General features: G+C 33.8%; 1 protein-coding gene across 3 annotated transcripts in view; it reads left to right on the top strand.

The window, feature by feature from the left end:
- The window catches only part of LOC149421822 (cGMP-dependent protein kinase, isozyme 1-like), a 38,227-nt gene that overhangs the window by 5,964 nt on the left and 5,030 nt on the right, over positions 1-27,233 (top strand). For 2 of the 3 annotated variants that reach the window (XM_089634570.1, XM_089634571.1), the window contains 6 exons: positions 16,671-17,351; positions 18,797-18,997; positions 20,309-20,562; positions 25,047-25,330; positions 25,444-25,613; positions 26,265-26,506. In XM_089634570.1, coding sequence (XP_089490696.1) covers positions 16,671-17,351; positions 18,797-18,997; positions 20,309-20,562; positions 25,047-25,330; positions 25,444-25,613; positions 26,265-26,506 — 1,832 coding nt within the window. The remainder of the gene's footprint in view (positions 1-16,670; positions 17,352-18,796; positions 18,998-20,308; positions 20,563-25,046; positions 25,331-25,443; positions 25,614-26,264; positions 26,507-27,233) is intronic. The other variant, XM_089634572.1, reaches the window with a different exon arrangement.

Here is a 27,233-nt window from a genome sequence, read left to right on the forward strand (position 1 = left end):
ACGTATTTAAAAATATGTAGGCGCTCTGAGTATTTTTTTACTTTATGGAAATTGTTAAATATAGGTACATTGTTCGTATATAGATTTCTTCAGACATCTTAAAAAAAATAATAACTGTGAATAACTGTCTTCATTGACTTCCCAAGCTTTATAGCCACCAACCGTTTTTTAAGTAGATATAGTAGTAAAACAATGTAATGATGACGCGTCATGAGTAAAAAACACTCAAATGCATTCTTCATTATAAATATATATAAAGTACACAATTTTAAACTTTTTTTCACTTGTTTCTTCATTAATTTGTAATTCGCCGATATGCTGTCTAGTTAAAATCATAGAATAAAGAAGAAAACTCTTTATTCTACGGTAAAAATGATTGACACTAAATGAATACCAATCTTGATTATGTCCATGACTTCTTTAACCCTTTCCTAACGGCTATTGGAAAAAAGTACAAAATTAATGGTTTTATATGAGATTCTTAATAATATGTTGTAAAGGAAACACATAAATTTTTTTTAGATTTTTATTTGCATTCTAGGTATTATTACTGTGACCTGGACTAATTTGTACCGTCAGGAACTTTGTGTATCATAGTAATGTGTATAATAGGAACTTTTAAAACATAGGTTTTTTTTAAACTAATTAAATCGTTAAATAAATATTAATAGTTATAAATAATTAAAAATGAATCTCGTGGTATTCAGTAAAGCAGTTTTTCTTTTCATTTAGACATAAGAATACATTGCAGTGAGAACATTTTGAGTGAGGCTTTGACTGTATCTTCTTGATGCTGCATACTTCGCATCTGCCTCTGTTTTCTACAAAAGTAGGCCAGTGTATGCCTCTGTTACCCAACCTAACATCTTTCAATGTCGAATAGTTTGCTTTGCGCCTTTTAGATGGGCCAGGGCTGGGTTGGTTTTCCCTCGATAACCTTTTTTTCTTGTCAAGATCTTTTTTTGTCATCGATCCTTGTGCAACTGACCGTCTAAACTCTTTTACAGAAGTCTTTTCAAGTATCAGCCCATGAACAACATATGCATTTACAAAAGCTATATCCAGAACTCCCCAAAACAATCTGTGCCACCATTTTGGAGACTTTCGGTCTACACAGTACAAGGCCCTCAATCTGTCAGCTGTATCTACACCGCCCATGTAAGAGTTGTAGTCTTTGATAGATTTTGGACAAGATACTGTCGATTTGGATCCATTTTTTTCTTTGCGAGTTACAGTTTCTTCTTCGTTGCCATGAAAATTCGAAGCAATGTTTACGACTTTGTTGTCCTTCCATTTCCAAAACCCGAAGCCCAAACTATAAAATCGATAGTCACATTCTCCACGTTTCAAATTAGAGTCAGCTAACAGATTGTTGGGTACACCCTTACGACTTACGATTAACCCTCATTGTTCCACATCCGTAAGTTCTTTCAGTCTTCAGTTTCTCCAGTAGAGCTACCGATGTAAAAAAATTGTCGAAGTAAACTACTTTATCCTTCCCCCAGTCAGATTCTGTCAATTCCAAAACCACTCTTTCTCCTAAAGTGCAATCGGAAAATTTTGCATTCATTACTTCGTCTTTTCCTTGATAAATCATGAATTTTTTTATAAAACCTCTTTGGTCAGCCAGACACCATAGCTTATAGCCTCTCTTTATTGGTTTCATCGGAAGATATTGTTTCAAGACTGACCTTCCCTTGAATTTTATCATTGATTCATCAACACTCACTTCTCTCGTTCCGTGGTAGCACCCTTGAAATTGTTTGTTCAAAGCATCAACTATAGGTCTGATTTTGTATAGTTTGTCTTTGCAGTTAGGAAGCAGTTGAGAGTTATCATTGCAATGGAGGTTGGACAAAATAATTGCAAATCTATCTCTGGGCATGGTCTTGCTTACCAAAGGATTGTTCAAATCAGGGGCCGACGAAAAATGATCTGTCCATGAAGGTCTAGTATTGTAGGCCATGTAAAAATTCATTCCAATAAAAGCCATCAGTTCTTCCTTTTTTAGGTTGAGGACCTTATCATGTTGGACTGCATATAAGTTACTTTGATATATAATTATATCCAGAATATCATCAATGAAAACTAAAAAAATATCGGTGGGTGTATTACATCCAGCAAAACATTCTTCGACCACACCCGTATTTGTAGAATATTCTGGAAGATAAGTTTCTAAATCGCGTTTTTTCCATTTACGATTCGGCTCAATATTCTTCTTCTTTTTAGATGGTATCAAAGCAACCGTTTCTGAAGAACCGGAGGGTAATGCGCATTGACTTACTTCTCCATTTTTTTCTTCGATCTCATTTGTAACCTCAAGTTCAGCTTGATCTAAAGATTGTTCCAACGCTTCCTCGAAAATTTGATCAAACGATCTAGATGTATGTAGTTGCATATTTTCAATATTTTCTTCGTCAGACAACTCCACATCTGAATTCGCATCGCAATCCGGAAGGTCTTCTAAAAGTAATGCTTCAATCAAAGCATTATTTTTTGAAATATCCATTTCGAAGACCTGAAAAAAGCGTAAAAAAATTGTACGGGACGATTGTATAAAAAAAAATATTTTTAAAATACCCACATGAGGTAAAAATTGCGAGGCGCATATGACGCCGTTCTATTTGTATAAAGAACATTAACTTTAAATACAGTAAATTTAAATGATTCACCTCTTCAAGGCATATAAGAATCTAGTAAATAAAAAAAAAATAAAAAAATTGTTGTCTCATATGCATTCGTGGACTTGTTCGATATAAAAATAATAAATTTCACTCATGTCTCAAACAAATAAAGTATAACAAGAAGTTACTGACGGTACTTATTAGTCCTTAACGATTTTTCGAGTTATTCAAACATTAATAACTAGAATTATGCACTAAAAACACATTTACTACATAAACAAAACCTTAATTTCCAAGTGTAATAAACAATAATGGCACTTACCAAGTAATAACTATTTTTAAATATTTTCTAAAACAACAGCACGTCACCACGCATTACGGTCGTCGTTGCGAAGACTTATTATTTGCCCTACTTGGCGCCAAATCGCCGTATGTCAAATACTTTGCTGTTATTGGCTAGCTAGACGGTACTAGAAAGTATCGTCAGGCTTAGCAAAGGTATAGACGATAATGCGGCATAGATTTTAGGCAGGAAATCAACAGGTACAAATTTGTACCGTCAGGAAGGAAAGGGTTAAACCGTATAGTAATAAAAACTTGGAGAAACACACCTTGATGACTTATTTGAGTGGAGCATCCTTAGCATAAATAAACCACTCCTCGATCGATATCTTCAGGCTTTTTGTATCAAACAATTTGATCCTAAAAAACATAGATATGTTAATATATAGACAGTAAAATTCTTACTATTTTTTGGTAAACTAATGTTTAAGACAAGATTTTTTATGCATAGCATAAAGGGTAACATTTATTTTTAAATGCAATAATTATTATTATTACCTACTAAAAAAAAAAAAATATATTGAATAAATAAAATTGCTTATAAAAATAATTGTTACCCTTTGTGCTATGCATAAAAAATCTTGTCTTAAACATTAGTTTACCAAAAAAATAAAAATTAATATTTGACAAGTTCTAGTATTTTCACCAAAAAATGTAGACAATTTGTCTCGACGCCATCTAGTGAGAGAGTTAGCACTTACAATGCCTTTCTCATATAAAAAATAAAGTTGGTTGTTTCAGGTGAAAAAATGTAACATGCAGAAACTGTTGAATGAAACACTAGTATATATTGAATTATTTCGCGGATAAGAGATAAGCCGCCATAGCTCAGTGGTCAGAGCTGTCGACCGGAAATCGAAAGGACGCGGGTTCGAATTGGCGTCATGTATCTTTTATCAGGAGATTTTTCAATGTGGATGAGTGTTTCAGTAATAATTATTGCTTATAAAAATAATTAGTAAAATTCTTATTCTGGGCCTACTTATTATATCTACTATTATACACAAATGAAAAAGTCTGAAAATTTATTCCATAGACTTTCAGAGCTATTTATTGGTGGATATAATTAGGCAATCATATGACGTCACTATATTACGGTTCCAATTTTCGATCGGAGTTTTACTCCCCGATCCAAAGTGCTCTAATAACTGATTTCAAGGTTGATTTTATTGTGCCATTCGTAATCACAATCATTGACGCGTATTATTAATCGCACAAAGCTAAAAATGTAAAGTAAAAACTGTTCGTAATAATATGTTCACAATTTACAATTGTGTAAGTTCTTAATGATAACATTGTTAGTAGATTGTCATTTCTTTGTGGTGATAGTATGTGGATAAGAATTGGATGATAGGGATACGAATGTCAGATTTTCGTACTTATCTAATGTTTTGTTCGAATATTGTTTATCTTGTCACATCCAAACTCAAAAATACAGTGTCTCTAATTTATTTTCTTATTCCCCCTAATTAGCGAGATTTTCTCCGAACGAGAATTGATTCGTAGGACATTATCAGCGTCATTAGATTTCAAGGAAAGCGCAGCCCAATAACATATTTGTATTGCTCTTCGATCAGAATCATTACTTTATCGGCTGCATTAATCCAGTTTCAAATTGAAATTCAAATTGATTGGAAAGAATAATTTTAAGGAAAAATGTTTTGAGTGACATTTGAACAGGATCCTAAAAAGCCCTGGATGGAGCTATTCGAATACAATTTGAAGCTGTGGGATGAGGAGGATGATGTATAAAAATGACTTTACCTATTTAACCCCTCAAACGTTTGAGGGTCATATATGACGGGGCGTCCATATTTTATAAAATTATTTTGACATTTTTTTCTATCATGCGAAAATACATTTTTTTATGTTAGATTAAATAATAATTTCTTCCCGCTTGCCTCAAATATTTATAAGGGAATCAATTAATAAAATCCTTAAAATAGCCAACATTAATAATTCGTATTTCGCGCCGCTATCGTAACAATAAGAAAAATAAATAAATTTCCGTATAATTACGGAAAATTAAAAATAAGATTATATTTCGCATTTTAAATACACAGAAAACATCCAAACTGAACAAATGTGATGAAAGTACTGAAGGGTTAAACTTTTTAATAACATATCTTATTCTTTGGCTCATCAAATGCCCAAAAAAATCGTAAGCAATTATGACTGCTTTAACAATAAAAATATTAAATAGTTCATCATGCACCACTTTGCATACAAATCATTTCAAAAGTTTGTCATACAAGATGGCTGCCAGGCGATTTCCCTTCACCCAAGATTTGGCTTCAATGCTAATCATAGAAAAACGGCTTTTTAGGTCCATACATCTCAGGTCAGTCCAACATCAGCAATTTTGTTTTCTGAAATATCTAGGTCAATTATATTTTTTATGTTTTCAACGCCACTTTCATTTTGAGTTGTGATGCTTTGAAATGTCTCATTTACTATAAAAACATAACAAAGACTTTTGGCGTTCAGCAGCATTATTTAAATTATATGTAATGAAGTTAAGGTGACACAATACCCTGATAACGGGGATTTGCCCCGACGCTCACATTTTAATTATTTCTGATGAGCTTATTACTAAAATCTTAAATGTTTCTAGAGGGATTCGAAGGGATGCAAGTTATTTATATTTAAGATTAATAAAAACAGGACCTTACCATTAAATATATTAAGTAAAACGATAAGTACATTTTATTAAATATAAAATGTTGTAAGATAAGCGGCAAGTACCAGATTTTATTTTTCTAGACGATGAATTAGTAACTTCCCGACGAATCCCTATAAAAATATTAGTGATTTTATTAATGTATTCATAAGAATTAATTAAAATATAACACTCGCAAAAATTCAATTTCTGGCCAGATAAACCAAAGTCGACCGCCACTTACTTCAAAACTCTGGATTGTGCGTTGTATATTTGTGTGCACGTCGGCAAGGAGTTACTCCGTATTGCTTCAGACGCCGCCAAAGTTCCGGCCTATAAGGTTGTCTGTCACCCGGCCCATCGCTCCGATTATTTCTTTTACGTATTTTTTTATTTAATCAAATGATTACTTTGAAATCTATAAGTGAAATTTTCTGTTTTTTATAATTTAACTTCTTCCTCAAGTGAGTAAAGGTTTTTTGTATGTTTCACCAATATAAAAGAATACATTATTTTTTTCTATTTTTTTTTTTAAATATTAAAACAGTTTATTTAGTAGAAGTTTTTTTTAATTCTTAAGTTTCTTTATTTTAATAGTTAAATATTACCTTAAATATTTTTTTCAATAAAAATTTCCGCTGTTATGTGTGATTTTTATTTGTGATTGTCACGCCTAAAAATGATTATCAAGTAAAACTTATTTCATATAAAAAGTATTTCAAATATAATAATTATAAACAATGTAGTTTCTTTTTACATATAAATTATATTATTTGGCTTTCAGTCACACCAACTTTTGGGCACGGAAAAATTGGAACTGATTGTGAAGAACTCAGACATGCTATAAATACCTAATATAATATTTAAACAAAACTTTAAATGCGTAAATGTGTAGGCACTTGAGAAAAAAGATGACACTAAAGCATTGTCGTTATGTTATTATGTATCATTTCTAGCCCAAGTTTTTTTCGCCACACTTGGCCAGCCGGCTGACAACCAGCGGCACAGAATGTTACAGAGTGCCCCTTCACTAGAATCGTTTTCCTAGTTTTATTTATTTACGCCCTACTGGGCTTTTACATAATTTTCTAACTATACAGTCATGTTAGTTGTAACAATGGTATATCTAATAAATTATGGTAAAATAAAATGAGTTTTTTAGTAAGGAGTGGTATTCTCTTATATTTCAATAAAGTGTTTGTGAAGAGTTCGTTTCATTACTAATACTCCAGGACAATTAGCGATTCGCGATCGTAATTATTCCGGTAGTCCCAATTTTTTTATATGTTTTATAGACTGGTCCCCTGATGTAAAATCTGAGTTTCCTACCTTGGCACACCTGTATAAATGTAGTGGCTTGGCCTATTTTAGTGGTCTTCCCATTGGGAATGTATGGCGACCGATATGCTGAAATAGGCCATCTACTATATTTATAGCTAGGTCTGACACAGGCATGACGATTTTTGTCAACGTATATGTTCTCACAACAATAATTGTTGAAGAAAAATAAAATTAAGGAATGAAATTTAAAACACTCTACCTCTGTTTCAATTTTTGGCCTGGTTTTGGTGGATTAGAGCTTGGATACCTATTAGAGTTAAAATACATAAATTATATACATATTTATTTTATGAAATTTTATTTTCTACAAAATTAGTATCAATAATTTTTACACAAAATTGTACTGGAAACGAGATATTTACAAAAAACCAAACCTAGTCGGGCAAAAAACTTGTTTTTTTCAAAAATATACGCACCTTTACGACTTTCTACCTCGATACCTATTAGAGATTGAAGAAAAAAAATGTAAAAAAAGTTTTAGGTAATTTTATGTTTTACTTTAATTGTTTAGCTGATTTAACCAAAATTTGCATTGGGAATGAGATATTTTGTAAAAACTAGATTTTGGCGTGATTTCAGCCGGTTTTTTTTAAATGGTGGCGCGAGCACAGGTGCGCCATGTTCGGAAATTCAGATTATACATCATGGAATTAGTTTATAAAACATATAAAAAAATTGGGACTACCGGAATAATTACGATCGCAACCCCCTTTTTGGCTCTAAGTGTACTGGCCTATAATACGGAATCCCCAAATATATCGACAACATTCTCAAATTTATAACCCAGATAACATGTAGGTACGTTTATCATCAACAAATCAATACAAAAACCGACCAATATCATATAACAACAAAGGCAAGGCATATGGCAACAAAGAAAAAAAGAACAGGTATCCGCTAGTAAGCAGGGTGAAAAAAATCAAAGGCAGAATAAAGAACACAGAAAAAATGTGCAATTAATACTTGCTTCTAGACTCAGCGATAAATACCACCACAAGTGTATAAATTACCTGCTGTAATACAGATAGAGGCTTATACGCTCGTGTGTATAATGCCAAAATTTGATTGAAAAGTGAATTAACATAATTTTTCTAATATCGTTTTTATTTCATCACGAAAATACTTAATATATCAATAATCCGATGTCAAAAGGACCGATTTCACCGGAGAAAAATTCTGAGCAAGTAATAACTGATTTAAACATATAATTTTATTATGAACGTATTGAAGTCGTAAAAAATTTTCAAATAAATATTTCCCATACATATTGTTTTAAATTGACGTAAATAAAGTAAAAGTTTTGTTTACACAGGAAAAGAAGAAACCCGTTATTCTTGAAGGAAGGAGAACAGAAGACATATGTTTTCCTTAAATGTATTAAATAGAATTTCGCAGCACGACTCTCTTTATGATTGTAATTATCTAACTTAGAGATAGTTGAGCGTATACTTCGAGATGACAAGTTCTGGGAAGAAAAAATGCTTATTAAATTAACTAATTTTTAAATGGATTGCATTCTTGTCGAGCTTATCGATCCTGGAGTCACAAGGTCTATGTATGTTCGTGATCCTCCACATATCTTAGATATTGTATGTAAAGAACGTCAATTTGGAAAGCGTCGTTTAGATTTCGACGAAATGCTAGTTTTTTTAATAAATATTTTCATTTTTTATATAAAATTATTTTTACTATTTCTAACTTATATTATAATAAATGATGGCCTTTATACAAAAAAGTTGCATTATGCTTTTTACATTACATAATTATTTGTTTTATGTAACTTTTTGTAAACGATAATAATAAATATTGAAAATGACTGATATTTTATTTATCTTGTCAATATATTCAGATATAATTATGATCATATATTATGAAAATGATTCGTGATTGAATACCGTATTGCTTTGACATCTGTCAATGAAGAACACGTCGGTTACGAGTCATAAGTTACTGCCTACCGTCTAGCAGTATGGTTGATGGTATCGACTAATTCATCAAACAAGTTTGACAGAAATCTGATAAGAATCATAAAATCATGAGCTTCTTCTGCAATAGGTAACGTTTCTATCGAAATTTACCTAAAACATACACATTCAACTTAAAATTACTATTCACATAGTTTGAAAGACGCCCATTATTAAGCATTTCATGTTCAAACCTTACTCATGGGTACCATCTAGTGGATTTCATCGCTGCTCTGACTTCGAACTGAGTTGACCAGCGCAGCGTGTTTCCCGTTCCAACTTACTTCATTCCTCTCCACCCCGAAATATTATAATATTTTTTTCGTTGCGGCGCGCAAGTGAAACTTATATCGGTCTTTGGCTTCGCCCACTTAAAGCGCGTTCACGCCCATAACTAATATTTTTTTGGAGTCTTATTTCGCCTTAATCGGTTTGCTGAAAATGAATAAACGACGATACCTGATCGAAAAATAATAATCATACTGCTTTCAAAGATTATTGTAAAATATGTATTACTTAATGTGGCGCTTCGACGTTTTCAGTGAACTTTAAGGTTTTTATGAAATTTACTTCAATTTCTAATTTACAAATAAATAAGGAAGTTTTAGTAAAAGGAGGTAGGCGTTATTTCATAAAATGTACAGAAGTAAAATTTACCTACTTGTACGAGAACTGCCTAATAGCTACCAACCTACTGATTTAGTTCCCTGGTTACCTCGGTGCTTAAAAAAATAGGATGGGCTTAGTTATGAGCAGTGGTGGCTCGTGACTTTTGTGTATGCTTATATTAAAAAATGGCCTTGTTGATGTTGTTGTGGCCTAAAAATTTTTTTTCCGTGTAATTTGTATGAAGATTTTCAGGAAATCGGTGCAATACACTGCCAAATTGAAATATCCTGAAAATCTTCGTATAAAAAACAGAATTTTCGAAAAAAGATCGTTTCGGACTAAACAACATCAATAATGTCGAATTTTTCAAACGCATAAGTCATGAGTCGTCACTGGTTATGAGTATATTGCCGGGATCACACGAGTTCAATACAGAAGACAATACAACAGCCTCGACCGCGCAAGGCAGGACAATGTGACAATACAACAATTCTATCGTTGTTCAAACACAGAACGCAGTCAAAATGGATACACGAAGACGCGCTTTACGAGCGAGTTCACGAAAAATATTATCTTTCTATCGGTTTTTTATACCTAGATGTATTGTGGTGATCCATTTACGCGGTATTTTTAGCCGAAATAAAGAGATCCGAGGTGGGGGTAAGACAGATCTTGCAATCCTGCTGATAGTTTGCCCGTCCCACCTCTGGGACAGTGTCTTGGTTAATTGTCCTATCTTCCAAACTACTGTTCCACACTAGGACAGTGGGTCCGGAGCTGGGACAAAACAGTATTGTACTGTCCTCGTGTGATCGCTGCATTAGTGTTACTTACCCTAATGCAGCGATTACCAAAACATATCATAGATTTCGTGATGTCGTATCTTTTGATAACACTCTCTTTGACTATTGTTGTTGTATTTAGGTAATGGAAGAAGGAAGAATTTAACAAACAAATCTGTTTTATTTAAAAAAGACGAAATGGTTTAATTTAATCAGTTTATCATCAACTAAAAAAATTACTGATTTAATTAAGTTTACAACCTTACTTATGTTAATGTCTATTTTTAGCTGGTAAAAGTTATGTCCAATATCAAATGAGGAACTTTAGCTTCTAAATTGAGCATTTCTTTGTCGTAGTTACAAAATCGTGTCTATGTTAAATACTAGTTCGCGTTTTCCCCCAAAAAGGCCCCCACAGTGGCCCCCAAAAAGCTGACTTTTATCGTTGACCCCGGTTGAGAATCCCTGATCTCGACTATTATCTATGTTGTTAAATTGAGTATTTACTGGCACACTTGGATTTACTATCACTGTGATTTAGTTTAGCAAAATTGGTTGTCAAATATACACACCTAGTATCAAGTATGAAGTGGGATTAGGTTTGATGATATAATTATCATGAAAACTAATTAAACCTATATGATAATTTTTTAATTATCTTTGATAACACATAAAAAAAACAATGTATCGAGATAAAAGATAATATTTACAGGAAATACCTTTTTGGTAAAAATAAGTTCACATGTGTACTTTGCATGTTTAAATAAATCGATGGATCGATCTCAAAGTTTGATACATATCTTCCTGTCAATGATTATGTTCGGATCAGAGTGGGTACATTATGTTAAATATTATATTAAATACCCCGACCAAAGTGCCTTAATGTTTGAAAAATCATATTTAAAAAGCGACAAACATAAAACAAATTACTACCAATTCAAAAACAAAAAATTAATACCCTGGATTACAAGTGGTCTAATAAAAGCCATTAGAAAAAAAATAACCCATATAAAATAACACAAAGGTCGACAATTTTATTTTTTTAACACATTATCATATTATAATAAAATATACTAACAACTTTAATCAGAAATGAGAAAAACAACTATTACAATAGAAGAAAAAGATAATAATTATAATAACGACAAATGAAAAAAATATTGTCTATAAAATGACAAAAAATTCTGTAATCTCTTAAATAACTTTTTTTTTTGATGTCGACAAAAAAATGGCAAACTCCACTAACACTTCTAACTCTAATCCTACAAACACACAACATATTATAAATATTTTCTTAATATTTTAAAAAATAATGTTATAATTTATAATCATAACTGCATAATAAAACATAAGTATACCCACGAACTGGCGATGCCTATGTGGGATTTTTTGTTATTATACATTTATGCATACCATTGTTCTATATTTTTTGTTTAATTGTATTTTTTTTTGTTTATCTAATATCTCCAAATAAGATTTTAAAAATTGTAGTTCTTTCTTTTTTACTTAATATAAAAGTTATACAGGTTTTTCTAATAAGAGGTGTTATTTTGAATAGCCCACTATTTCGGAAGATGTTACTTTTGAAGCTGTCATTTTTTGACATTTGACAAGTAGAAACTACGCCATTAATAAAAATGGAACGATACACGCTTTAACAACGCATTGAAATTATTAAAATTCACTTGAGTGAATCAAATGCAAAACATCTTGAGTGATGAGGCCCATTTCCACTTCGGTGGCTTCGTCAACAAGCAAAATTGTCGCATCTGGGGCTCGGAAAACCCAAGAGTTATTGTTGAAAAGCCTTTCTTTCCTCAACGTATGACTGTTTGGTGCGGTTTATCGTCCGGCGGAGTCATTGGACCTTACTTTTTCGAAAATGAGGCTGGAGCAACAGTTACGGTGAATGAATATCGAGAGATGATTAATGATTTTTTATGGACGGAATTGGATGGTATTGATCTGGACAACGTTTACTTTCAACAAGACGGCGCTACGTGCCACACAAGCATCGAAACCATTGATCCTTTACGATTGAATATCAAAATAACACCTCTTATTGGAAAACCCTGTATATTTATATGTATGTAACAAAAAAATTATTAGTAAAAAAAAATTATATAACACAACATCAATATAGCAACTTCTACCAGGTAACAGAATCCGACATTGAAAAAACTATTGCTGAACTGAAAGGAGGTTCTGCCCCCGGATTCGACAACACAGAGGTTAAGACATTAAACACAATGAAAGAATAACTAATGCGTCACATAACACACATTAGTTTAGCAAGTGGTATATTCCCATACAATTCCTATATCTCATCAAAATCATTCCATGATATCTCATCAAAATGACAATTCAACACACCTTTAAAATGTGATATAAAGATATTAAAAACGATGAAAAAACTAACATCTAAACCTTACCTACATAACCTATTTAACCTAGATTTCGTTTGAACGCTTGTCATGACTTTATACCCCTTTTTAGAGGTGTATTGAATTGTTATTTCGATGTTGATGTTTAAAACATACTTTGTATGATTATACAAATTGATAATTTAATTACCCAGTTAGTAGAGAAATATTCTCAGATCTAACTGGGTAGGTAGACTATTTACTGATACAAAATTTAAATAAATAATATTGAAGAATAAGATAATACTAATAAATCCAAACGAAACATGGAACAGAACAAGAGCAGAAAAATAAAAATATATCTGCCAAAACTATGGGAAAAATTAGTTGCAAGATGATATTGTTAATTCTGAATTTGAAATATGAAGTCAACAAATATGAAGTTTAATAAACATGTCCCAATGGTCGAGTGGTTAAGACGCCTGTACCGGTAAGGCAAGAGATCCTGGGTTAGATTCCCAATTTCGACGGATGTCTTTTTATTTTATTTTTATTATGGTTTCATGTTTCTTCTTCACTGATATATTACATTGATGGGTTGTTTCGAAATAAATATTATTTACCTGTAGATACAATATTATTGCTTGAAGATAGTGGGTATATCGAGTTTTTCTTCAGTAAATGTCTAAAATATTATAAATATTGGATAATAAGATCAGTGAAATTTCATAGGAAAAAAAACAATAGCAAAAGAAATGACAAAAGAATATATATGAAAATTTTCGGTAAAATATCGATCAGTCTGTTGGTTTTGGATAAAATTTAACATTATTATTTTTTTTATTTGGAATACCTATTCTTTTTATTATTGATAATGTTAGTTCATTATTATTATTATCATTTTTTAATTTCATCCAATTGTAAAATCTCTGTAATGTGAGTAATTATTTTTTAATCCATTGTTTAAGCCCTTATTTAAATAATTGTAAGCATTTTAATGTACCCAATGTAAAAGCCCCATGGGCGTATAACAAGAGTAACTAAACTAACCAACCAACCAACCGCCAATCACGCCGTTTCTCCACAGGGGTAGGCAGAGGACGGACCGCCAAACAACTCGGTCTTGGCACACACTCCTTGCCTCATTCACATTCTTACATCGTCTCACACATACTGTTCTATTATTCTGACTCTTGACATGGCCCGACTCAAGTATCTGATTCACTTGGTCGTGCCATGTCTTCCTCGGGCGTCCCCGACTTCTGCTACCATTTACAATTGCATCGTATATTCTCCTTATACTCCTTTCTTCGCTCATTCGCTCTACATGCCCAAACCATCTAAGCGTCCCTTTCTTGATCTTACTCATTACCCTTACATCAAGCCTTGCATTTTTTTGGAACTCCACATTTCTTACACGATCATACATGGTTTTACCACACACCCGCCTCAGGGATCTCATTTCTACAGCATTCAGTCTACTTTCATCCTTTCTCTGCCAGTTCCATGCCTCACTTTCGTACATCAGGGTAGGTACCAGCACTCCATTGTGGACTGCTAGCTTCGCTTCTTTGGACATTTTTTTGTTAGCGCCAACTGCGTTCAGTCCTCCATGGAATTACCTGCATTTACCCTTCTTTCGATATCTCTGTCAGCCTTCCCATCTCTCGTAAACATACTTCCTAAATACACAAACTCATCCACCTGCTCCTTATGCTCCATCGTTACTTTCGAAGACTTCCTCAAAATACTTCATCCATCTCTCTTTTATTTCTTCCTCATTCGTCCACTTTTCACGTTTTCTGGACCACTCCGGAACCTTTTGACTTCCTTCCAAATCAGGTTAATTTTTTCTTGGACGTGGTCTGTCATTTTGATTCCCTCTTCCTCTTCCAGGCGTTTCTTTCGTTCTTTCACTCCAACTCTAACTCTTTTCTTGCATTCCTTATACACATCTTTCGCTCGATCCCTCTCTTTACTAGAAGCCAGCAGCTATCAGACATAACATAATACACAAACTCATCCACCTGCTCCTTATGCTCCTTCGTTACTTTCGAAGACTTCCTCAAAATACATAAGACTCACTTTTATGTGGTTCCATGTTTCGTCTTTGCTTCGTTTGTCCATTTCCTTTTCATTTTATCTCATCTTTGAAAAATTCACATACTTACTTCTCACATTATCGTTTTGCAGTTTTTCTATTTCAACTCTTGTTGGAGTTGATACCGTTTTCACTTTAGAGCGAAAATGAAAAAAAAAAAAACGCGAAACAGGTTTACTCTCGACACTACCAGAAAGTGGTCAGTTTCAACCTCAGTCCCTCTAAAAACTCTTGTATCTTCGGTAACGGCTCTCAACCTAGAGTCAATTCCAACAAAATCAATAATTGACCTTTCATTTCCTCTTTCTCACGTAGGTATATTGGTGGATACCTTTATGTCCGAAGAAAGTATTCGATACAAACAGGTTCCACTCCAAACATACTTCAAGTATTCTGTTCCCGTTGTCATTCGATCTTTAATAAATATATAAATTATTTGATTTTCTTTAGTTCAAACACAGCATTTCATCATAATATATATTTATGAATTAGTGTATATTTAGACTGAATCGACCTTACATAATATCAAATTCATCAGATCATCTTGTGTCGAGTTGGGAGGTTTATTTACTTCTCTGTTAATGTTATTGTAAATATAATGTAAATTGTGTAACATTAATTTTGATAGCTTTACTTCGATAAGTGATTAAAGTTATTAGAGAGCCTATCTATAGAACACATGTAAGTACTTCTCAAAATAGTATAAAATAAGTCTGATAATTTGTTTGTATTTTCGCTTTGCAATAAGATCCAAATAAATGGAATATTTCTGAATTTTAGTGTTGATTTTTACTACGTTGAGAACCTTTTACGAAAACACTCAAAATGTTCGGTATTTTTCTAAAAGAAGTTTAAATTGCGCAAAAATATTATGAAAGTGGCTAACTAACTCATCTTATAATAATTACGAGAATATTTGGAAAGTGGCTAACCTAACTTATCTTATAATAATTACGAGAATATTTTGGAAGTAGCTAACTAACTCATCTTATAATAATTACGAGAATATTTGTAAAGTGACTAACTAACTTATCTTATAATAATGACGAGAATATTATGAAAGTGTCTAACAAACTCATCTTATAATATTTACGAGAATATTTGGAAAGTGGCTCACCTTACTTATCTTATAATAATTACGAGTACTAATATCAATGTCAATCGGTTTTCGTATGAATACAGAACAATATTATCAGATCTGATGTGTATTTTTTTGCTGAAATGGTTGATTAAATGGACATGAGAAAAATTTCGAACATGGCTAACCTGATCAATCCTATAAAAATGAAATCACATTCTCCATTATCAATCATTTTACATGAAAAAACAACGAAAATATTATTTATGCATACTTATTTCTTATGAAAGAAAAAACACAACGGTTGATTTGCTAGTGAAACAGTAGTTAGGTATGGTAATCTAAAGGTCGGGGTAGGCGTCCAAAGAAGTGCAATAAAAGCATATATATGTGTTTGTTGGAATATTTGTATGCATTTTAAATACTTAGATCTTTTAAAAATAATCATAAATATGTTCTTCGTAAGTCACAACATTGCTTTAGTCGTAAATCCCTTCGTTGCGGCGAGTCATTTGATTCAGTTCAATATTGTGCATCTTCCACCTTTGTTGCTTTGGTTAAGGTTGAATCAAATGTTTAACAAATATTGTTGAGAAAAGCCAGGGGAGCCAGGAACTCCCAATCTTCCTCCTCACCATTATCCTTTAGCCCCCACAACATTAATAAATGGGGATGCCATGTTCCCACTGGCTCCTGGCTGTCAGGATTCTTATGCGGGAAAACATAAAATTAATTTTACATCACTAAACATGTAAGATTTATTTATAACTCGTTATCTGAATAACACTATATAATATTGAATTGCAGATAAACCGAGATGAATATCAATCTAACACGTCCGTTATCAACGAAGAAGATACGAATGTGGGGCCAAAATTTGAAAATTCCAATAATAATTTTGTTCCCAAAGTGACTCCTCAACAGAAAAGTAATACCGATGCTATACCTGCACCTGAAGTGATTCCTCAACAGAAAGTCAATACCGATAATACTTCTGGTCCTAAAGTGACTCCTCGACAGAATGTCAATACCGATAATAATTCTTATCCTAAAGTGACTCCTCATCAGAATAAAAATAACGATACTATTTCTGCACCTAAAGTGAGTATGTCTCAAACTCGAAATGGCAATACCGATACCATTTATGCTCCTACAGTGACTCCTCAACAGAATAACAATTCAGACCATATTTCTGCTCCTAAAAAGACTCTTCAACTGAATGGCAATACCGATACTATCTCTGCTCCTAAAGTGACACCTCAACTGAATGGCAATACCGATACTATCTCTGCTCCTAAAGTGACACCTCAACAGAATGGCAATACCGACACTACTTCTGCTCAACAAAATGGGAATACTGGTAATAGTTCTGCTCCTAAAGTGACTCCGCAGCGGAACGGCGATGTCGATTCACTAGTACCAGAAGTACCAGTTAGAAAGCAAAAGAAGAGTGTCGGTTTTGACAACACGCCGACAATTATGCCAGAAGTATGTTTCATTTTAGCATTGAATCAAGTTTAGTCCATTCCATAAAAGAATTTTCGAGCATCAAAAACGTTCAAGAGAAGCCTAATAAATTGATTTCCAACACGCACTTTCACATTAACGACATAAAAAAAGATATGTCCAGTAAAAATAGTGTTAAAGGTGTTTCAATTTTTTTTTTTTAATGTTTACAATATTTTAGCGATTATCTCATGTTTATTCACAAAAATACCTACCTTACCAATAGATTGAGACGGTGGTATTTTATAGTAATATATTATGTAGGTAGGTACTTACATACATAAATATAATATGAACCTACTTCAAGTTTGCACTAAATCAACGCATCCTCATCTGGAGAGATTGCGAGCGTCAAAAATGTTCAGGAGAAATTTGATTGAACAGATCTCAAAATCAAAAGATATCATCATACCCTATCAAGCAAAAAAATTTGTTCGAAGTGAAATATTTTAATTAATTTATTTGTCCATTACATTAATAAATACAGAAGTTAATGGTGTAAACTGCGTATGATTAATTAAAATGATACATGCTCTCTTTGTTAGAGAATTCATTTGTGCCGACCATAGACATATGAATATTAGTAGACCTGCCCTAAGTGATTAAAAGCGTATTATCCCCACTCCCCATACCGGTTCCATTGGAGCCGGCTGTGCTCGCGTATGGCCTCAAGTGAAATTTGAAAACGTGACGTCTTCATTCTTGTGCGAACTATGGTCGAGGCATCATCGGTTCATTTTACGAAATAACACGGCAAAATGTTGACTTGTACTATGAAAACTTGTAAAAATAGATGTGAAAAAGAGAATAAACCCAATTGTCGTATTACATTCCATATATAAGCATTATTTTACTTTATTTTAAGCATATTCACATCGTATAATATGAATCAGTTGTTACTATCACATCGAGAAACGTCTGGACGCGAAACACAAAGCTGGTTGGTTGCTGGGAAGTAAATTATGAACATTTATAAAAGTGTCTTAACTAAATACTTAAACGAAATATTCGACTCTGAAAATAGAACCGAATTTTTTTGCCGAATTTGGACTTCGCAAATTTGTTCACAACGTGGCGAGTAATTTGCGCTCCCATGTAAAAATGTCTCTTCATTCAAAAGCAGATTTTACTTTTAAGAAGTAAATGGTGATATTATAATGCGAGTTGCCTATTTACTGTCAGATTGATTTATTGACGAATCACAGTCAGCTTCACTCCCTTCGTTCTTCAACAGTTGATTTTACCCCTCGCCATTATCTTCTCGTCTATTAATTCCTATGTCTGTGGTGCCGACCCATTTTGATTTAATTAATTATTTTGTACCTATCACATTAAGAGTATTTTTAAGATGCCTGTACGATTTCATTTCACACGATAACATTGCAATGACATACTTTTTATAAATCATAATGATTTTATCAATTCAGATATCTAACCAAGACGATGAAAACCTAACTACAAACACGGAAGAAAATAATGCGGTGCTAATCATTACAAATGACACAGATAACGTTTCCTCTGATGAAAAAACGAACAAAAATGGTGAAAACAATTCGAAAGAGATAAAGAAACAGGAAAAAAAGGAAAAGAAAGCCTTGAAGGTTGAACTGAAGAAAGCAAAAGAAAACGTAAAATTGGTTTTTATAAATGTTGAATTTTTGTGCTGTTTTACTCTCATAAACATCCACTCAATTCCCAAATTTGTACAGTTTGTCTGAAAGAGAATATATTTAATATTAGGTTTATAATATTATGTATTTATAGTACTTCACTGCAAAACGACCGGTTCCGTCTAAAACTTCGAATATTGGTACCTACTTATAAAAATTCCACTAAAACAAATAAAGTTGCCCAGGTTGTCAAAGTTGTTACAAATTAAAGGCATCACTGAGCTCTAAATAGTGGCTTTACACAAAATATATTTGTATTGTCTGAGCACAAATTGTTTGCTTTCTTTGAATAAAAAACTTAAAAAACATTTTGCTACTTAGCACATATTTGGATACACAGCATGCAAAAACTCGTAGTACTAGCGGAAACCTGGTGAGTCTACATCACATTTTCTTTTTCGAGTACATCGAGTCTCGATTTTCTGTAAGTTGGATTTTTTAAGGTAAATTTGAAAAAAATCTTTGAAATGCGTCGAAGCGTAGACCCGGCTACAGAAGTATTTTATCCCTTTAATGTTGCCGAAATAAAATAAAGTTTTTAAAAATCGAAATGTTATTCAGATCGAACAAAAATGTTTTTTCGGTTCTCCATTCTGTGTAGATTCGCCAATTTCGTCGTGAAAAATATTTAATGAAAGCCCTTGGGGTTGGTTAGAAAGGGGGCCAATAAATCGATCACCCTGTTACATTTTTTTGTATGTTTTTATGTAGTTACATTTTGTGCGTTTTTATTTAGTTATTTTTTTACATTTTTATATCTAGTTTAAACCTATTAACTTATTTGTATTACATTAAGGACACTTTATAATACATCTAAAACTTATTATTTATCGTATTTAGGTATAACCCACGGCATTATTATTAATAATTATATACCAACTGAAGTTCCCGGCGTTATCAGAGTTTTTCGAAATCAGATGCAGACAAGGATTTTCCTCTTATTTTAAGTTTGTAAAATTTCATCAAATATTATCAAAATCTGCTTTAAGCAGGGGAAAAGGGGATGGGGATGGTTTTCCAAATCTTATATAAATAGTGACCTTCCCCTTGATTTGAAGGTCAAGTGTGCAAAATTTCATAAACCTCCAAATAAAACTGTAGATTTGTATGAAAATCAAATCCTCACCGTCTGCCCCGAGACGACCGTATACACTATTCTTTATATAAATAAGATTACACTATTTCAAAGTGTTTTCATGTACGACACATACATAATTTGAAATTCATATTTTGATATTGGTAATATAAATATTATGTGGTCAATTTTAGAAAAAAGAAAATGCCCGACAATCTGGTTCTTATCACGAAGAGGAAGAGACAATTGATGTGGATCCAACCGAAGTTGAACCAGAAGACCCTGGTAATGGTGATAATGGAAGGGCTTCACTTAAACCAGAAGGCTCTATTGGAAGTGATGAAGGAAGAGTTTCACATAAACCAGAAAAAAGAGTTGCGATTTCAAAAGACTATGCTGCACAAAAGCTTTCTGAGGTGAAATACACAAAATATGAGAAGGATGCCAAGTAAGTTATTTTAAATTTATTAAAAAAGTCCCCGGCGTTGCCCGGGCTTTACACTAGTTTTTCGAAATTTAATTTAGACAGTGACTTTCCTCTTGTTTTGTGAGACAAGTGTGCGAAATTTCATCAACCTCAATTTTTTTTTGCTTAACTTCAATTAACTTATATATATATATATATATATATATATATATATATATATATATATATATATATATATATATTTATCCCCTCTCGTACTATGTTGATCTCGCGCGACGGTACGCCAGGTATATGTTGATCCGTTTGCATTTGTTGATCCACCCCGGATATGTTGATCCACTACCCAAGCTGACATACATATGTAAATCCCTACAGATCAACTTGTGTCATCGAGATTTTGCTGTAAGCCACGCCCATTTTTCGGTCGCATATACATTTTACACGATTTATTTTGTTGATCTATATATTTCTGACAAACTTGACCGCTTGCATGTGTTGTAACTTGTAACCGCCAATTTCGCGCGCGTTGTGGTACTTTTTAGATTCCGTTAGAACATCCATATTCTATGAAAATGACTCTGTACTTAAAGAGGATAGACTGCCTCACGCGTATTTATATTGAAATGGAACTTTCAAAAACGTCAAATCCATGCTTAAAAAATCTTTTGAACTTGATTAAACAAAAATGTAATTTTAATGCATCATTTACTACGTTTCGTGACTTAGCAGGGGTGCCCGGGTTCATGGGGTGAGATTTGTCTAAGTCATTTTATAAGAGAAATTTTGAACATTGATTGAATAAAATTTTATTTTAATGTATCTTTTACCATCTCTCCCGACGTAAGTTTCTTGTAATGATTAAGTTGAAACAAAGCGTAATATCCATAATATGTGCCTATTAAAATTGCGGTGATTAGATTGGTGAGAATTTAATTTTTCAAATTTTAAATTGAAATTGCTGAAAAATTTATTCCAATTTGTTTTTTACTAAACATGGCTAAAGTCATTTCAAGCACCGATTCCAACCAACGATGTTTTAGTATATGTTCGTCAATCAACAGGAGCCATAATGTCTGTACATCAGAGCCCTCGAGAATTATTACAATTATGTGTACCGCCGCCCCGGGAGCCAATATATTAGATAACCAATACACCTACCATTAGTCACCGCCAACGTTTTAGCGAGATAGTTGTTTATTTTTTGTATTTTTTTACATCGTCTCCACACAGGAGGCCCTAAGGAAAATCGTAACCCTCAAGGCCTATGTCATCTTTGTGAATGCTGTGTTGGGGGTATTTTGAAAGAAAGGAAGGTCAGTGAGTTCTGGGAAGGAAATAGGTATGGATGGGTGGGTAGTATTCTGGGGGTCAGTGTGTTCGAGTGATAAACATAAGATTCCAACTCTCCTACTGCGTTGCAAGGCGATGCGTTGAAAGAGGATTAATCGATCCGGCCCACCACGCATTTGGTAGGCAAGCGCATCCGCCGCCAAGAACCGAACAAACCTCACCCCATAAACCCGGGCACTCCTGCTAAGTCACCAAACATATCAAACTACTTGAGGTGGCTCTCGACTAGCAATCCGTAGGTCGCGGGTCCAAATAAATTTTATTAAAATTAATTTGCACTATTTTACAATTAGTGTTTGGTTATATCTGAATAGCCAGGTACTCTCCCACCTTCCTCCTCGTCATCTCCTTTGAGGTTTCCTTTGAGGATGCCATAGTCTCACTGGCTCCAGACGGAAGTTTTTGTAAGTCTCCATATTCAAATTCGGCGGTATGATTTTATTATGTGACACCTCTCACTAGAGCGCCCCTGTCTTTACACGTTAAATACATAGAAACTATGTCGCCAACCGGTTGGGCAGCGTTATGAGGCGGGTTAAGGTAGGGGCTGTAGGAATGAATTTATTAATGCGGGTCTTAAAGAGGCCCGGATTATATTGATAGCTCGTTCCACATGCGAGCCGACTTACGATAAAACGAGTCGGAGAAACGACCCGTTCATATATGTATAGATAATATCAACTTAACTGTGAACGTGTATTCCGCTCGGTCCGTCGAGTATCAAGCACGTGCACGGTGCACCGGGGATCAATGCTGCTAGCTCCTTTTAACAGGCTCTAATAAAATATCTGTAGAATAGACACAGCATACGCACATTTTGTCATACATGATTTTACCGTACATATGCCTCAGGGATCTCATTTCTACAGTATTCAGTCTACTTTCAGCCTTCTTCTGCCAGTTCCATGCCTCACTTCCGTATATTAGGGTAGGTACCAGCACTCCATTGTGGACTGCTAGCTTCGCTTCTTTGGACAGTTTTTTGTTAGCTCCAACCTCGTCCAATCATCCATTAATTACCCATTATAACCAAGAACCCGGCCACCCCTACTAAGTCACGCAGTAGGTATTTTTTATGGATTTGATTTTTGCGAAAGTTTCATTTCAATCTAAATACGCATACATTTCTTATAAACAATTCAAGCAACATATATTAGGGTAGGTACCAGCACTCCATTGTGGACTGCTAGCTTCGCTTCTTTGGACAGTTTTTAGTTAGCTCCAACCGCGTCCAATCATCCATTAATTACCCATTATAACCAAGAACCCGGCCTCCCCTACTAAGTCACGAAGCGTAATCAGGAGAGATGGTAAAAGATACAGGTTCAAAATTTCCTACATAACATTATTCCTTTTGCCGCCATTTTGGATTTTTATGGTCGAAAGGTATCCCTCAACCAGTTTATTTCGATCCGGCCCGCCACGCAGTAGATGGGAAAACGCATCCGCCGCCAGGACCTAGACAAACCTCACCCTATGAACCCGTGTACCCCTGCTAAGTTATGATTTTTTTATGGATTTGTTTTTGCGAAATTTTCGTTTCGATCTAAATACGCATACATTTCTTATAAACAATTCAAGCAACACACGTCATTTTGATTTGAAACGGTACCATTTCACAGTCATTTCATGCGATATTCGACTCTAGAGACTAATACTTTGAGTTCAATATCACAAAAGATTACGGAATCACATAAAACCTTGTGATGAACAGTCCACCGATTGCCCCTTGATTGGTTCATTTAGTAAAACCATATATAGGGACACAGATCAACTTTGTCTAATAACTTCTTACCTGGATCATCATACTACGGGAATAGATCAACATACATAAGTATGCCAATTTGGGTAGATCAACATACTACGGGAATAGATTAATATATATGAGATCAACATAAGTATGCCAATTTGGGTAGATCAACATAAATTATGCATCCGATTTCCATACAAATTTTGAAAATTTTACTAACAGTATATCAAATGGTTTTTCTGGCAAACTGGCAACATTGATAATTATTGTACCACTGTTGTCAATTCATTCAGATGTATTCCATAATAGCCAAGTTATATGGTGTTTAAGGTGGATCAACTTAGTCTAACAACTTCTTACTGGATCAACATAATACGGGAAGAGGACAATATATATATATATATATATATAAGTTAATTGATGATAGTAGAGGCATTTAAGTAGGTACATACGACCGATGTGGATATAACGATTAACGGCCATAAGGAACAAATTTAGTCGGTCCCCTCATGCTCGTTATAACCAAGTTAGACTGTACATCAATGTGTATAAGCTGTTTTTTTCTTACAAATAAATAAATAAATGTTAAATAATTCATAACTCTACTGATAGCTCATTCCTTTTTTAATGCTATGTCTTATACATGCCTGAAAACTTCAGCCGTACTCGTCGTCACTCGCAGTTTGCTGCGGCACGATAACAGGAATGGTGCTATTGAATGAACTTTCTGAAACAGTACATACATATTTAATTTCTATTTAAATAACATATAACCGTTTATTGCATAATTTTCTTTTCTTAAATGTTAAGAATGTCAAAAATAAAAACTGTAAATTAGTATTCTAATAGAATCCACGCCGCCCGCCCGCCGGCACATACATTATTCTGTATGTACATAGAAGATAGATAATAATGTTTAATTCCTGCTCCCAAACTAAAAGCTTTTATAATTATGAATATTTCGAGAGTTTGAGTTTTTAGGACCACTTGGCTCCAAATATGCTCTAACTAGGTACTTAAATAATAATCTTTATCCTTGTCTGTGTCGGCACCCTGTATTAATGTCTATGTATGTCCTTTACTCCTATGAGATTGATAAAATTCTGCAAATATCTCAAAAGCAAATTTAGTTTTGAAATAATGCACGTTATATAGACACGCTTCTACAAAATTAGCTTTTTTATTTTGGAATTTTAACTGACAGCAATGTAACGCCTAGTTCTACATACTGCACACTGCAGAGCACTTCAAGGCGGTCAAAATTTCACTGGACTGCAAATGTAGCCAGCAGCACAGTGGTTAATAGTGTGTCAAGGACAGAATTGGTAGCATGCTTTATCGTACAAATCGATGTATCTTATATTATTATGATTTTTTAAGTTAATTTGTCACTTATTTTTTGCAGGGCTACCGCTCTCATCAAGAACGCGCTGATGGCAAATGATTTTATCAAGAATTTGATGGATGAAGAGCGACTAACTTCTGTCGTGGAAGCCATGCATTCTGAAGAGTATGAAGTTGGCAGCTTCATCATCAAGGAAGGAACTCAGGGGTCTCACCTCTATGTCTCCGCAGAAGGAAATTTTGAAGTTTTCAAAGACGGGAATTCGGTGAAATTGATCGGGCCGGGAGAAGTTTTTGGAGAACTTGCAATCTTGTACAAATCGAAGAGATTTGCATCAGTCAAAGGTTTTTTTTTAATATAACCATATTATTAGCATACTTTACTTTATGATATCTTTTGCAAGGCATCAATAATATTTTGAGCAATTTGAATAATTTTAAAAAAATTATGATTTTAGTAACTCGTAAGGCAAAAGTATGGGTTTTGGAACGAAGTGTCTTCAAAAATATAATGTGGATTACAAGAAAACAAGAACAAGAAAATAACCTGAAATTCCTCTCAAGGGTTCCAATCTTAAAAAACGTTCATCCAACAGATCTAGTGAAAATATCTGATCTCCTTAAAAGAGTAAGTTAAATACTAATAAAAACTTGACCAAAATTATGTCAGACCTATATCGGCACATCAAATGTATAGTTTGGTGAACTAGAAGGTTCCTGTCTATCTGTTTAACAGACTGCAATGGCCCTGTGACTCACATACACAGAGTGCATGCCAAAGAGACCATTTATTTGTTCTCCTCATATATAAAATTGCTATTTGAGTGTAGTCACAGCCATTCCTCACTATTTATTCGAATATCAATATTGTTGTAGTGCTTCAAGAACCCTGCAACGAATTGTTAAGTACTGACCACACACTCAACCGCACAACATCACAATTGATAGAATATATAAATGCCCAATGAAAGGGATACTTTCCCGTGTTTGTGATTATATTTTTTTAAATTTGAATTTGATTTTTTAAAATTATTTTATTTTAAATATTTTGAATTTTGGTTATTTGATTTAATTTTATTTATATGTAATGTGTAATTATATTATAGGCACTGCTGAAAACCAGCTGCATTCCGGGACAAATCCAGAATGGACAGCTGAGCAGTGGCTCTTTTGATAATAGAATCAATTTATCTAATCAAACAAACATAATGTATAAATTGTCAAAATCTTTATTTTTCAGCCAATTTATCAATAATAATATGTAATTTGATCATTTTAGCAATTCTACTTATCTGGAATGAAGATAGTGACTCAAGGAGAGAAGGGAGACGATTTCTTCATAATCCGTGGAGGAACTGTGTCCATTACCAAGCGCCCACCGGGTGGAGGGCCGGAGGTGCACATAAGGGACCTGGTCAGGGGAGACTACTTCGGGGAACAGGCATTGCTACATGAGGACCACCGCCTGGCTACCGTCACCGCCAAGGCCCCGGGAACAGAGTGCCTGGTCTTAGAAAGAATGTTAGTTATTCTCGTCCAAGAGAGTTCATATCTTATCCCGATTAGCATAGCTAGGACAGCAACATCACTAAATTACGACCCTGCAGAACAGAAAAATCTTTGGATCTGGACAAATTTTGAAAATCTTTTTTAAAATTTGATTACATATGAGTTATAGCACGAAAACAATTTACATAAAATAAACAAAAGTACTGTAGTTATGTATATGCGTAGATTGGCAAAAAATGCAAGCCAATGATGTAAGCAAGTTGAATAAGATTAAGAAAGGGACGTTTCAATGGGTTGTGCATGTACAGTAAATGAACGATGAAAGGTGTGTAAGGAGAACATATGACCCGAATGTGAATGGTAGAGGAAGTCGGGGAAGCTCGAGGAAGACATGGCTCGATCATGTGAACCAAATACTTGAATCGGGCCATGTCAAGGTCAGAATAACAGAAGGGTATGTATGAGAAGATGCGTGAACCAAGACAGAGTTTGGTCCTACACCTGCCTCTATGCCTACACCTGCGGGAAACACCATGGTGGTTTATTAATTGGTTAATTACTTAGTGGAAGATACAATTAGAATTGCGCTGGTGAGGGATCACCATTCAGAATGGAACCTTTGTTTGAAATTACTATGTTTAATGACCATATCTGAAGAGTCAGGAACTTTCCAACATTCCTGTTCTTCTTCCCTTCTTGAACATTCATCATTCCTTAGATTGGAATGCCTTTGTTCCAC

Source organism: Hesperophylax consimilis, chromosome 8, assembly GCF_061612785.1.
Source record: "Hesperophylax consimilis isolate HC1 chromosome 8, BYU_Hcon_1.0, whole genome shotgun sequence".
Lineage (NCBI taxonomy): Eukaryota > Metazoa > Arthropoda > Insecta > Trichoptera > Limnephilidae > Hesperophylax > Hesperophylax consimilis.